Here is a 14,425-nt window from a genome sequence, read left to right on the forward strand (position 1 = left end):
AGAAATAATCTAGAAATAAATAGAAATAGAAATAAACCACAAACAAAGAATACACTAAAATTACATAACATTCTAGATTACAGACTTCACAATTATATTCACTACATAAAATTGAACTATAATTTCTATGCCACATTTTAGGTGGACTAGGTAACAATGAAAAAGAAAATTCTCAATTTTACTTATTCAAGGGAGGTTTAATAAACTATAACTTTAGGAAAGAAAACTTTCCTCAATACAGTTACATCAAGGAGTATAGAATAATTCACCAAGGTTAATTCCAAAAACTCCCATACCATTATAATAGTTGCACGAATGTCAACTTCTCTCCTGGATATTCTAGATATTAAAGAAAACATTCACAAAATCAATAGGTAAAAGCCAATCTAAGTTTAATGGAGTTTAAGAAGATGGAAATGGGAAGAGGCACAAGAAAATGAAATGAGATGAAAACTGAGGGGGATTATACTGTATAAATTATTAGCTATAACAATAAAATACAGGAAATGTTCTTATCCTCTTCTATAAGGATGATAAACTTAAGATCCTAGATTTAGATAACTGGTTCTTTTCAAAAAATTTTTTATATATATAATATACATTTTCTTAATGTAATATAAGGAGTCAATTGTTGCTTACACTGCTAATCCATTTTACAAAAATCCAGTAACCTTTTTTTCATAAGGTATGTTCAGCCTCAACTAACAATATTTTTATAATTTTCAAGTGAGATTACTCTAATACCCCATGAAACTACTCTTCAAGGATACAGAAGGTGAATAGGGAACTTCAAGTGTCAGGGACATTAATAGAATATCAAAATTTCCTTTCTATTACTCCTTGTAAGAATAACTGAACACTGGAACAGCTGTATAGTCACATGTGAAGAATGAAATTGGACGTTTACCTTACAACATATGTAAAAATAAAAATAGATCAAAGACTAAACACGAGCAAAAAGCATAAAACTCTTATAAGAAAACATAGGGGTAAATATACATGATCTTAGCAATAACAATGGAAGTATGAGTAACAAAAGAAAAAATATATAACAATTGGATTTAATCAAAATTAAAAACTTTTATTCTTCAAAGGGTACCATCAAAAAAGTGAAAAGATAACCCACAGGGAGGAAATATATGCAAATCAAATATCTGATAAGGGACTTACAACTAGAATACAGAAAAATTCTTACAACTCAAAAATTAAAAAAAAGAAAAAAACCCAATTTAAAAATGGGCAAAGAAATATCTGAAGAGATATTTCTCCAATGAAGACATACAATGGACAGTAAGTATATGAAAAGATTCTCAACATCATTAGCCTTCGTGGAAATATAAATCAAAACCATAATAAGATATCACTCCCCACCACTAGGATTACTAGAATTAAAAGGCAAGGTAAGTGTTGGTGAGGATGCAGAGAAATAGGAAACCCCATACATGGTTGGTTGGGAATGGAAAATGGAAAACACATTGGAAAACAGGCTGACAGTTTCTCAAAAGACAAAATACAGAGTGACCATACAAACCAGCAATCCTGCTTCAAGGTATATACCCAAGAGAGATGAAAGCATATATCCACACAGAAACTTGTACACAAATGTTTATAAAAGCATTATTCATAACCGCCAAAAGGTGGAAACAACCCAAATTCCATCAACGGACAAGTGGATAAACAAAATGTGTTATATACATACAATGGAATACTACTGGGTCAAAAAAGGAATAAAGTACTAATATAGGGAAGCAGATGTGGCTCAAGTGATTTGGGCCACATGTGGCTACCATGTGGGAGGTCCAGGGTTCAATTCCTGGGGACATTGGTGGCAGGCTGGCCCCTGTGGTTAGGTGGCCCATGTGGAGTGCTGGCCCATGCTGGCAAGCTGGCCTGGCAAGATGACACAACAAAAAGAGACACAGAAGAGAGACAATGAGAGATGCAGCAGACTAGGGAGCTGAGGTGGCACAAGAGATTGAGCACCTCTCTCCCACTCTGGAAGGTCCCAGGATCGGTTCCTAGTGCTGCCTAAAGAGAAGACAAGCATACATAGAAGATTGCGCAGTGAATGGACATAGAGAGCAGACAACGGGAGGTGGAGGGATAAATAAGTCTTTTAAAAAAATTTTAAAGTACTAATATATATTATAACATGGATGAAATTTGAAAACATGTTAATTGAAAGAAGCCAGTCACAAAATAATACATATGATTCATTCATATGAGTACAGAATAGATTGGAAATCTATATAAACAGAAAGTGATTTGTGGTTGCCTAGGTTAGTGTGGGGGAGAGGAAATGGGGATGATAGCTAAACCGCACAGTTTCTCATGAGGTGATAAAGATGTTCTAAAATGGACTTTGGTAATGGTTTTACATATCTATTAATATACTAAAATAACCACTGAATTGTATACTTTAAATGGGTAAATTGTATGGTATGTGAATTATATCTCAATAACGCTGATTACAAGAAAGAAATGAATATATTTACTTTACAAATGCTATTCCCAAATGATCAAATCTTAACATTATCATAAGCAACATTTTAGAAAGTTTTAAAGTTAAAAGACTTAAAGTTGATCTGATAAAAATTATTTTACAAAAGGAAACTAAAGATTAATAGAGTTAATTACTGCACAGGTAAATGAAATAAGAGCAGGCCGCCCAACTACTTAACCAGTAATCGTTCATGCAAGGTTGACTTAAATCTTGTCCCTCTTTCCTTTAGTCACTCATTCTGCTTATGTAACTCCAAGACATAATACTTTTTGCTACTAATCTGCTCACACTTTAGAGAACTGAAAGCAAAGCCCTATGTCCCTGAAGCTTACCAGACCCAGTCTAAAAGAAATTCATTTTATTTACTCTTAGTGCACATGGTAAAACATTTTATTTATGGAAAACTGACTTAACACTAATGTTGAACTACCTTCAATCCTATCTGTTGTTTTTAATGATGTCAAATCAATAACGAGGGAAAAAAGGAAAAAAAATTACTAAGTTATATGAATATGCTATTTGCAAAGAGAACTAATTTCTTGATAAATTCAAATTTTAACGAATTTGTTAACTTCACTCCAAACAAACTGAAGTGCTGAAGTATTAAGAAGCCACAGTAAAAAGTTATATTTCATATATATGCCCTCCAGTTTTTTGAAAGTCAGTATTAATAATGGTTCAATAAAGAAAGTTTCTACATTTCTTTATCCTAAAACTTTTATTTAAGGCTTTGCCCCCTAAGTTATTAAATGTTTTAAGTGGCACATAAGCTATGCTTTTGTATTAATTATGAAAACTAATACAGATTTTAGTTTGCCATCTTTTTGAGATACAACTAAGCACTATGGTCCAGGTACTTTAATAAGCCTTGAATATAGATGAATGAAAATATGTCCCTGCCCTTAAGGAGCATAGAGTTTAGTAAGGGATATAAACATGTACAGAAATAAACTATGATTTGACATAATACAACAATGAATGAACAAAAGTAGAAGAGAGAAGATAACTGGAGAAAGTCAGAGAAGGTATCATAGTGATATCCAAATTGGTTTTTGATGTACAATAGTAATTTGACATTAAATCATTTTTTTATATGTGACACTCTTGGAAAGACAAATCTAATCTAAAGTGATAGAAAGTAGTCCAGTGGTTGCCAAATGCCTGGGATGGAAGTTGGAAATTAACTGGGAAGGTGTACAGGGCAACCACTGCAGTGACAGAAATGTTCTGGATGAAGACATTTGTTAAAACTCATCAAACTGTTCACTTAAAATATGTCTACTTTATCATTTGTAATTTATCCTTCAAAAATGTTAATTTTAAAAAAGGAATTAGAGGAAACCGAATGGGTTACTTGTAGTATTGTAAAAATTCTTCTACATTACAATGAATCACAAGGCAGTTTACTGGTATTCTGTGAGGAGAAAAATGTTTTTTCTAAACAAACAATTTAAAGCTCCAGTGCTGTTTCTTATTTTAGACCTCTTCTAAAGATGTAATGGGCAAAAAATGTAGAGCTTGGTGGAGTTCCAACAAAACAGGCTATTGCTATGCTTATACAGTATTGCTAAAAACGGCATTTTCATAATACAAATCTCCATTTACAATGTAATTTTTAAAAGCGTGGGTAAGAGAATACTAAATGAAGAGTTGGGAAGAGTTCTTTTTAACTAGCTTTGTGACTCTGAGCAAAATTAATTTACTTCTTTTTAATTCAGCTCTAAAATAAGAAAGTTGGTATCTACAGTTTCTTTCATTTTTAAGATTCAATTATTCTCACAAAGTTGAAATTCTTACAAAAAGAATCTCCAAATGAAAGGCCTACATTAAGTCCCAGGTGTTGAAAGTAATGCATTACAACAAGTTTTATCAAGAACATGAATGTCAGAAATATTTTCTGCAATTTTGAGTTTGTTAATGTGAGGTTCTTAGTCCTAAAGATATCAACCCTGCAACGACAAAACTATTAGTTCATATGGGACTATCACTTTATAACACTTATCATGGTTCCATGAAAATGAGGTAAAAAAGAAACTAACCATGTACAGGTGGGCCCACTGTCTTCAAAAGGAAGGCAATGGCATTTTCATTCTTACTGTGAATGATCTAAGTAAACTGAGAAACTTCCCAGATGTTATGATACTACTTCTAGACAAAATAACTGAATTAGGAAATTTGACAAAGAGAAAAGGTCTAATTATACATGGACAAAAATGCTCTCTCCTCAGAATCTGATATAAATTAAAGCACTAGACATAGTAGCAAATGGAGTAGAGTTAGGTATATGCATGCAAAATATCTTATCAAGGTTTGGAGACTTCCTTTAATAAGTATTATAATGATGTGAAGTTGGGCTTTGAACAGAATTTACTACAGCATGTAATTTCAGATCAATTACTCCAGAGTATAAGATCAATTTTGTTTATAAGGAAATGAGTCTAATACTAAGCTGGGGTGGTGCTGCCCAGCTGGTTATCAGTAGACAAGCCATCAAATTGTTAAGCTGTGCCCTTAAATGCCTAAAAGGAAATGGTCAGTGAGGCCCTGAATCTTCAGATCAAGCTAAATGCCTATAAGAGACTCTCCAGTGACTACAGCAATTTATAATTAGGCCAAGGGAATTAATTAGAGCTTTAAAAAATCTGCTATTTGTAGCAAAAAGCTATGCTTGAAGGAGACATTAAAGACCTTTAATCTTTTAAGAATAAGGTGGATCTACAAATATAGAGGCTTTTGCTAGGGGAAGAAAATTTAATAAATAACTGAGTTTTTAAAATGTGGCATAAAATAAACAAAGCTTCAATGATTTTTATATATATATATATGTTAAATGGTATTATAAATTAACTTCAAAATTACATCTGAGATTATAAAAGACTTATGCCTGATAATCTAGGTGTTCATCACTTAGACTGTAAAATTATGGCTCATACATATGACAAATTACATGCAGTTATTAAAAATAAGGTACACTTACATCAGGGGTTCTTAACTGGGGTCCATGGACTCGGAAGGGGTCCACAGAAATTTTGTAGGAGGTTGTGCACTTGAATTGAAAATTCAAAAAAACATTATTCTTGTGGGGTTGGGTTGGTGTGGGTATGATATATTTATTAAACATTACACAGAATAGAATGGACTTAGTAAGGGATCTGTGGTTTTCACCTGACTGGCAAAGGGGTCCAAGGAACAAAGAAGGTTATGAAATCCTTATATGTATGTACATGCTGATATGAAAAGTGCTCCGAAGTTAGTAAGTGGAAAAAAGGCAACGGACAGTACATTGAGTATGATTTTTTATGTGAAAAGTTTTAGAAAGAATGCATATACAGACAGCTGGATTCTGGCACAAACACTTAAATTTTTTTCTTGAAGGATATACAAGAAAAAATTAGTAATGTTATTTTTAGGGAGAGGGTCTGGGGTGGAGAGAGGAGACATCATTTTTTCATGCTTATTGCCTGTAGTATTGAAAAATTTCCAACAACAAGCAATCTGTTAATTGCATTGTTTAAAAATTATGCAGTACTGGGATTATAGGTAATTTTTTCTCTTTATATTTTCCATATCTGTAGGGAGAAATAAAAGAAAGGAAAGGAATATTTGGCTTATTTCTCTTCCTACCTCTACCTCCATTTTTTTTTTTTTTCAGCAGTATGTCTGGTAGTTTAGTTGTTAATTTAGCTGCTTACAGTACAAAGAACAAAGGTCACAGGTTTGATTATATTTGTAAAGAATAAAAATATCCCTTGGTCAAATGCACTTTTAACTTTAAAAAGTCATCTAGCAAACTCGTGCTGTTGATCTCAAGGATGAATCAGGTAAGAGCATGTGGTTGACTCAATACAAAATATTACTACTGGAAAATAATTAAGTAATGTCCTACTGCTAGAGAGTAGGAGGGTATATAGCAGAGTTACTCATCTCTAAGTAAACATTTCCATTTTCATATCCATCAACTCACTGCACTTCCGAGCAGAATATAAACAAGACCTTAACCATAGAAGAAAAAAGTTGTCTATACTTTTAGAAAAACTAAATCTTATACATGTCATCATACTTACTGTTTGAAAAATGATACACTTATTAATATACAATATAAACATCTATACTATACCTGTAAAATCTTCTGGATCTGATACAACAATATGTGCATTTAGTTCCTGTAGCTTGTGATGCAGTTCTTCTAGTTTTTTATTTGACTTTTTCAAAATGTTGTCTACATAAGCCAAGTTTTTTTTATCTGTTGTGACCTTTCTCAGATTTTCAGCTCCTTCTTTGATTTTCAGTTCTTTCCTTATTTCTCTCTTGATTCGATCCTTGATATCATCCAATTTCTGTTGCATCATCTTGTCTGAAAAGTCTAATTTTTGAACAGCACTCACATTCTCAGAAAATAAAAGACTTCGGGAATCCCCCTAGAAGAAAAAATGCATACATATGGGACTTTAGGCAAGGTAGGTGCTCAGTAAATGTTAGTGCAGCGTAAGAATAAAACTGGGGTTCAGCATAAGGTAGTCTTTTATTACATTTAATTCTCTCCTTACTCCATAGACTAACCATTTGTTTACCTTTATTATAAGCACAAGAAATCATAAGTTCAAAAACTCAGACCACTCACTAATTAGCATTATTTGACAAATACATTCAAATTGAAATACCCTATCTGACCACTTTTTATTTAGTGAATCAAATGCATTAGGGTTTGAGAGACTACATCAGGCTTCCAATTAGAAATTTCATCACTAACTGATAACTGATAATGTTGTTGACTCAATATAAAAACATCATTACAAGTATATAATTAGAAGCTAGGGTAATACATAGTATAGCTGGTGATCTTAAAATGAAAACCAAATCAGGTAAGCACATCTATTCTACATTTAAAATAAACAAAATTCTGTTCAAGTTATTTGTATATAATTGACTATTTTGAACTCCATTTCTATACTACTCCTTTAACTTTTAAAGTTCTAAAACACACAAAAAACAAAAGAGCAAGACTTCCATTTCATTGTATACCCTTTATGTACATCTTTTGAAGCTTAGCCATAATCAATTAAAAGATTTTCTTTAATTACTTTGGAAATTCATCACAGCATACAAGTAAGTTCCATTTAAATACTGGCACAAATGCCCTTCGCATATAATTTTTAATCTCTAAAAAAAAATACATCATGCAAATATGGGGAAAAGCAAGGTAATGGTTAGTACCAATTTATCCTTTTCCTCAGACACATCAGGTAATGAAGTAATCTATAAATCTGTTCTCAACCTTTTTAGAACCAAAAACTCCTTTGAAACGGATTTAAAGAAAAATAAATAACAGAAGAAAATTTCCCATTATGTATGTAAAATTTCCAGATTCCATGGATCTTAGGTTAAGTTAGCCTTAAAATTTAGATTTTATCTATACAGATGCAGAATGATTTTCTTCAGCCAGTACAGAGCTAGGTTTTTCAATATTTATTTATTTATTTACATGCTGGACGGCTCTCCTTCTGCGGCACACTCCTTGTGGGTGGGGCTCCCCAACGTCGGGAACACTCCTGCGTGTCAAGGCATTCCTCCCGCATCAGCACTGCGCATGGGCCAGCTCATCACATGGGCCCTGGGTTTGAACCATGGACCTCCCATTGTGGTAGGCGGACGCCCTAACTGTTGGGCCAACTCTGCTTCCCTTCAATATTTATGATGTATTTTAAGTCCTACCACCCATTTATTTAGTTTCCAAAGTTTATAATCATCCTTGGCTGGCTATTAAAAACAATAGCATATATGACTGTTCTCAGAGTAAAGCTTCAAATTCCTACTGCCTAGCTTCAGCTAAAGAGTGACTAAATCAAATACTCAGATAAAAAAAGTTTATGCTAATTGCATTCCTCTAGATATTTTTATTTCTATCCTTATAGACATGTAAATAAACATCACATATAGATCATTTACAGAACATTAATTACTTTCACAAATTTGAACTTTAATAGTATTTACTATGTCAGAGGTTCTCAAAATTTCTTGCTTTATGGCAACCTTAGAGTTGCAGTAATTTTCCCTTGTGCCCCATGGGGCAAAAGAAACACTTAACAGTTCCATTTATTAAGTAGTAAGATCCAAATAACTTAATAAACACTTATAACAATTAGTAGCCATTTGAAATAATACAAAAACTGGAAGGAAAAAAGAACTTTTTATTTCATTCTTTAATCATTATAATTACTAATGGAATGTGTCTGATTGCTGAGTATTTCATAATTTCTTAAAACTTGGATTCAGATTGGACACTACCACCCTCATTTACTGTTTTACCTTGTTTTTTGCATAGTACTTGATTTTTCACAGCAACTGTCAAAAACATAGCTTTGCAAAGGGGATGTAGAATGATCTAATACTGAAATTGTTCATTGTCTCCAGTTAGTTCACATGGAGTCCAACAAACAAAGAGCATTTCCTCAAAATTTTAAAATATTCTGCAGCACCGTGAGAGTCTGCTGAGTTTGGGAACAGTGGTACGAAGTTTTAAAGGTGTTAAAAGAAACTCATATGAAAATGGCTTCTAATTTGATGTGTATCCTTTGAATACATGTCAACTCCTACGTCAACTCCTATTTCTTTTTAATTTGCTCTCTAAATCCCAATCCTATCAAATTATGGAAATTTATTTGAAGAGACACATACTCTCTGGGTTTGCCACTGTGCATGGTGCACCTCTGGGATGGACCACCTTTCACTCCTTCTTTATCTCTTCCAAATCCATTCTTAACCCAGTCAACTTCTACTTTGTTTCAAAACTCACCATAATTCTTCTTGGGGGAGAATTTCCTGCCCATGTCCATCCTTAAAATTCATTGCCTCTTCTGTGTGCTGTGATAGTGTGGATCTTATTTAAACAATTATCCCTTTTCTTATCTGATCACCCAAAGACCACTGGCAATTTATGGGCCTGCCCTAAACCTTGCAGTTTTATTTTTTTATTTATCCATTAGATTATTTATTTTTTCAGAATTCAGAAAAAAAATCTGTCACTGCAGAGGAACTCATTTTTCCCTTTCCTAACAGATAATTAATATTTCAGGAAGCTCAAAGACAAAATTGATATTCAATCATAGCAACTATACTAGCTCTTAAGAAGAATATGTTTGCTGCTTCTTCCTATTCATAGGTCTAATTTTTTGTCTTTCTTACTAACCATATTTTACTTTCATAATTTGTTATGATGTGGCTCATATACCTTTGGAAAGGAAAAATACAATGTATTTAATAATTTAAATACATTAAAATTTAAAAATTTTAAAAATTAATATACAATATATTTAATAATTTAAGATAAACAAATGCCCTCTGCCAGCACAAGGAAATATGACAGTACTTTCTACTACAAATTTTAAGTGCAATATTAATTGTCAAAGTTATTGGAAAATATAATTTCCTGTGTTTGAAACAACTGAAATGAAAATGTTCATTTATTAAATTATCTCTACCATAAAAAAATAATAAAAACAAATTATATCCTAAATCTCAGAAATCACTACTAGGCAATGAAATAATCTTGACCAGTGCAAGTTAAATTAGTTTCAGTTAAATAGCTATTTAACCAGTGAAAAATCTTCAGTGATAACTTTGTCTCAGTAGACTCTGTTACAGCTTTTAATAACTATCTACATCTACATTATATTTGTTTCCAAGTTTAAAACTTTCATCACCACTCGCAATCATTTTCTACTCTATAAAATGTCATGCCTCCCCTAAAGTAAACAGTAGATACCCGTTTTCATGTTTTCAGAACAGAGCAGTTCCATGCAGCTTCAAATCACAAACTCTTATTAAAATTCATTAATATACTCAAAAGGTATGGAGATAAAAGTGAGGGGGAAAAAAGAAGAAACCCATGAACAAATCCTGAGCAGAAAATTATACTCAACAGCTTCAGGATCTTCCACCAACCATCTGTAAATTAAAAAAAACACCTCATAATTTTCACACCTCTCACCTGTGAAATCACCATCTTAATCCAAGTTAATCTAACACTTTGCTGTTTACATTCTTTACCATAACTTTCTTATGCCTTAATTCCTTCACTATCAATCCAAGTCCACTATCACCAAATACTTGCTCAAAAATATTTCAAGAAATCTTTCATGATTAATCCCACCTATTTTACAGTATATTTTAAATTTCCACATCCTTAAGGTAGTCATTCAATCAGATAGGTCAAATCCAAACACAATTCAGGTGGTCTTAACTACATTCATAGCATTATGCTACCATCACCAACATCCATTACCAAAACTTTTCCATCACCCCAAACAGAAACTTTGTACTAATTAAGCAATAACTCCCAATTCCCCACCCCCATCCATTGTAACCTATAATCTAATTCCTGACTCTGAAATTTGCTTATTCTAATTATTTCATCAAATTGAGATCATAAAATATTTGTCCTTTTGTGTCTGGCTTATTTCACTAAACATGATGGCTTCCAGGTTCATCTATGAATGTACCATATATCAGGACTTCATTCCTTTTGAGGGCCGTCAATGCAGTACTTTTTTGATTGTTTAAAGTTAAACAATAAAATGTGCGAGGTCCTGTGCTAGCCAGAGCAGGAGCTTTAAATCAACTCACAGGAAAAGGCAAATTCATGAAGCTAAGAAAGTGTCATAACAAAATGTCAAATAGTCTAGGTAATAAGGAAAGGTTTCTTTTTAATTTTTAAAAAATGATTTATTTATTTATTCCCCATCCCCCCTTGTGCTTGCTGTTTGCTCTGTGTCCATCTGCTGCGCATTCTTCTGAGTCTGCTTGTCTTCTGTCTTCTCTTTAGGAGGCACCAGGAACCGATGCTGGGACCTTCCGATGTGGAAGAGAGGCATGCAATAGCCTGAGCCACCTCAGCTCTCCGGTTTCTTGTGTCTCTGTCTCTCCTCAGTCTCTTTTTGTTGCATCATCTTGTTGTGCCAGCTCTCTGTGCCATGAGGGCCAGCTTGCTTTTCACTAGGAGGCCCCAGAAATCAAATCCAGGACCCTCCATATGGAAGAAGGGAGCCCAACAGCTTGAGCCACATCTGCTGCCTGGAAAGGTTTCTCTTTATTCTCTTTATTATTCCACAGCAGTATGTTCATCCTAACATACTCACATATATGCACAGCTTTATTGCAAATTATGCTTAAAATATGAATTAAAAAAAGACCAAAAGGAAACAGATTAATATATTATTAATCATCTTTGGGTAGAAAAATTAAGAGAGATGGCTGCTTCTTCAAAGTTTTCCATATTTAAACTTTTTTTAGCAAGGATTATGCACAGCCTCTCTATTACAGACAGGGAGGAAAATGTATTATTTAAAAGAAACCAAAACTAACTTTCACCCTATTTCAATTTTGACAAATGTAAAAGAGCTTATAATGATATTTTGTAGTACAGTATATTTGCTATTTAACTAGGTTATTTTTAGCCAACACAATTTGGCTGCAAGGGATGAGACCACTACATTCTAATATAATTAGACATTATTTACAAGCCAAGTATTTCACATATACAAATGTGTTACTATGTATTTGATAAATACTATTTTTATTTTATGAAATAATAAAATTCTGCTCTTTAGACTAAAACATAGCATTTTCAATTTACTACACTTCAACAAACTCACAGGAAAATTAAGTAAAATACTGAAATAAGAACAAGACTAGATTCAAATAACAAAATGAGGAGAAAATCTGTCACCTGTGACCAAGTGCTTCATTTAAGGGAGAGACAGGAGATGTTTATTCCTCATTGGCAAAGTTCCCAGAGAAGACGAGAAAAAGCTGTTATTTCTCTACATTTAAGAAATAGAAAACAGTCTGACCTGACAGATGCCAAGAAATGTTAGAGTACCCTTAAAAACTCACAGGGTACAATGAGTCACATATTGTTTTAACTAGAAGGAATTTCAAAGATCATTTGGTCTAACTTCCTTGATTTTGAGGAAAACAGGTTCAAAGCAGCTATGGAACTCGCCTAAGGTCACAGAGAAAAGTCAGTGACATGGCTGGGATGAGCATACTAGTCTCCTGACTCCTATTTTGGTGCTTTTACCCCATACTGCCTTCTCAGAGGAGCTCTTTGGAACATCCATTTCCCTATTTGAACTATACTTTGCCCTGATTATTTTGCATTAACCAATGGATATTATACTTCTTAAGCCAGGGATACTGATAGGACATGTTTCTTTTTCTTCTCTTATGTTTACTCTAATCTGAACTGTCTCTCAGAAGAGTGCTCTCCCAACAGAAAGCAAAAAAGCTATTCTAACATTAAACCTCTGTCACTAGCTATGCAACCCAAGTATGTTATCCCCTCTCTGTGCCTGTTTATTCATATGCAATATTGTGTTTGGCACTCCTATCTTTTTAAAAAAATTCATTTATTCAAAACATTCACTAAGTGCTAAGCTATGTGAATATAAAAACAAAAATGATGTGCTCCTCTTTATTTCAGGTATTCAATTTATTAAGACATGCAAACATCTTTCTTAATAAATAAAACTGCCTATACAATAGGTATCCCTCCCATTATCCTAATTAAGAAAACTCCCATTTTGTTAGATGCAACAAAGTACACGGATAAAATTCTCACTTCACCAGACTCTCTTGCAGCTAGACATAATCACATAAAAATTCTGGTCAATGAGAAATAAGCTCAGGATTTGGGGGTAAGCTTCCATTTCTCCCTTTTGGTTTAAATGGAATGCACACCCAATGCCTGAAGGCACAACAGTCATCTTGTTACAATGAAGCTAAAACCAGACAAAACCAACATGGTAAGGATAGCAGAGGAGAAAAAGAGCAAGAACCTGAAACTTTGATGAGCTTACCAAACTGTGATACAAGTCCTTTGGATTTCTTGTTTCTGAGATTAAAAAAAAAAATCCTTACCTAGGGTTTCATAGGCCAATATAAAGATTTTGACTTTTACTCTGAATGCAATGGAGTCAGAGCCAGGTTTACTAAGGCAAAGAAGTCACGGGTCTGACCTGCAAGAATAAGAGAAGATTTGAGGGGACAGGGAAAAGCAGGGAAACCAGTTATGAGGTTGTGGTGAATTCTTAAAAAATCACCTCAAATTAATCCTGCCTTCTTGCATTTATGCTGTCCTGTAGTCCCCTCCACCCTGACTATGGGTGAGATGACTTGCTTTGATCGACAGAATGTGGTGGAAATGACATTATGGTAATATTCAAGGAGTTCTAAGCACAGGTGTCAAAATGACTCATAGCTTCTGTTTTCACTCTTGAAAATCCAACTGCTATATAAGGGAAGTCCAGGCTATTCTGCTTGAGAGAGAGGTCTGGAGGATGACAGAGACCAATGGAAAGCGGCCATGTGGAAAAGAACCACAGCACTCCAGTTGTTCCAGCCACTCCAGCTGAGGTGCCAGACATGCAAGGCCATAGTGGACATTCCAGTCCTGCTAAGCCTCCAGCTGAATGCAGCTGAATAAGAGCCCATGTGAGACCAGCAGACAAACCATCCAGTATGCCCATAGAATCCTGAGAAATAACAAATTGTTGTTGTTTTAAGTCACTAAGTTTTGTTTTTTATGCTATAACAGACACATGACAGAAGGAATATTACAGTAATATATGCAAGAGGTGACAGTAGTTCCAACCGGCCACTTTATGTACAATTATTAATTACTTTTTATTAACTCTCAATGAATAAAAGTATAAAAATCTAACTTGAGAGATGGGGATGTTAGTATTAACATTATCATTATCTAGAAAAAGAAAAATATATTTTTCTGCTTAATTCCTTCCCCACCACCATCCAAACTTTAAGAAGGATATGGGTAGAGACAACAGTCCTCTGGTTTAAAAAAACAAAAATAAAATTATTAACTATTTTAATAGATACGTTTTTTCTTTTAAAACTCCCTTTCAT

At 33.6% G+C, this 14,425-nt stretch overlaps 1 protein-coding gene across 3 annotated transcripts in view; it reads right to left on the reverse strand.

The window, feature by feature from the left end:
• Positions 1–14,425, reverse strand: part of PKN2 (protein kinase N2) — a 193,418-nt gene that overhangs the window by 108,638 nt on the left and 70,355 nt on the right. For all 3 annotated transcript variants that reach the window (XM_004483583.4, XM_058303216.1, XM_058303215.2), the window contains exon 2: positions 6,621–6,921. In XM_004483583.4, the coding sequence (XP_004483640.1) occupies positions 6,621–6,921 (301 nt within the window). The remainder of the gene's footprint in view (positions 1–6,620; positions 6,922–14,425) is intronic.

This window comes from Dasypus novemcinctus, chromosome 9 (assembly GCF_030445035.2).
Source record: "Dasypus novemcinctus isolate mDasNov1 chromosome 9, mDasNov1.1.hap2, whole genome shotgun sequence".
NCBI lineage: Eukaryota > Metazoa > Chordata > Mammalia > Cingulata > Dasypodidae > Dasypus > Dasypus novemcinctus.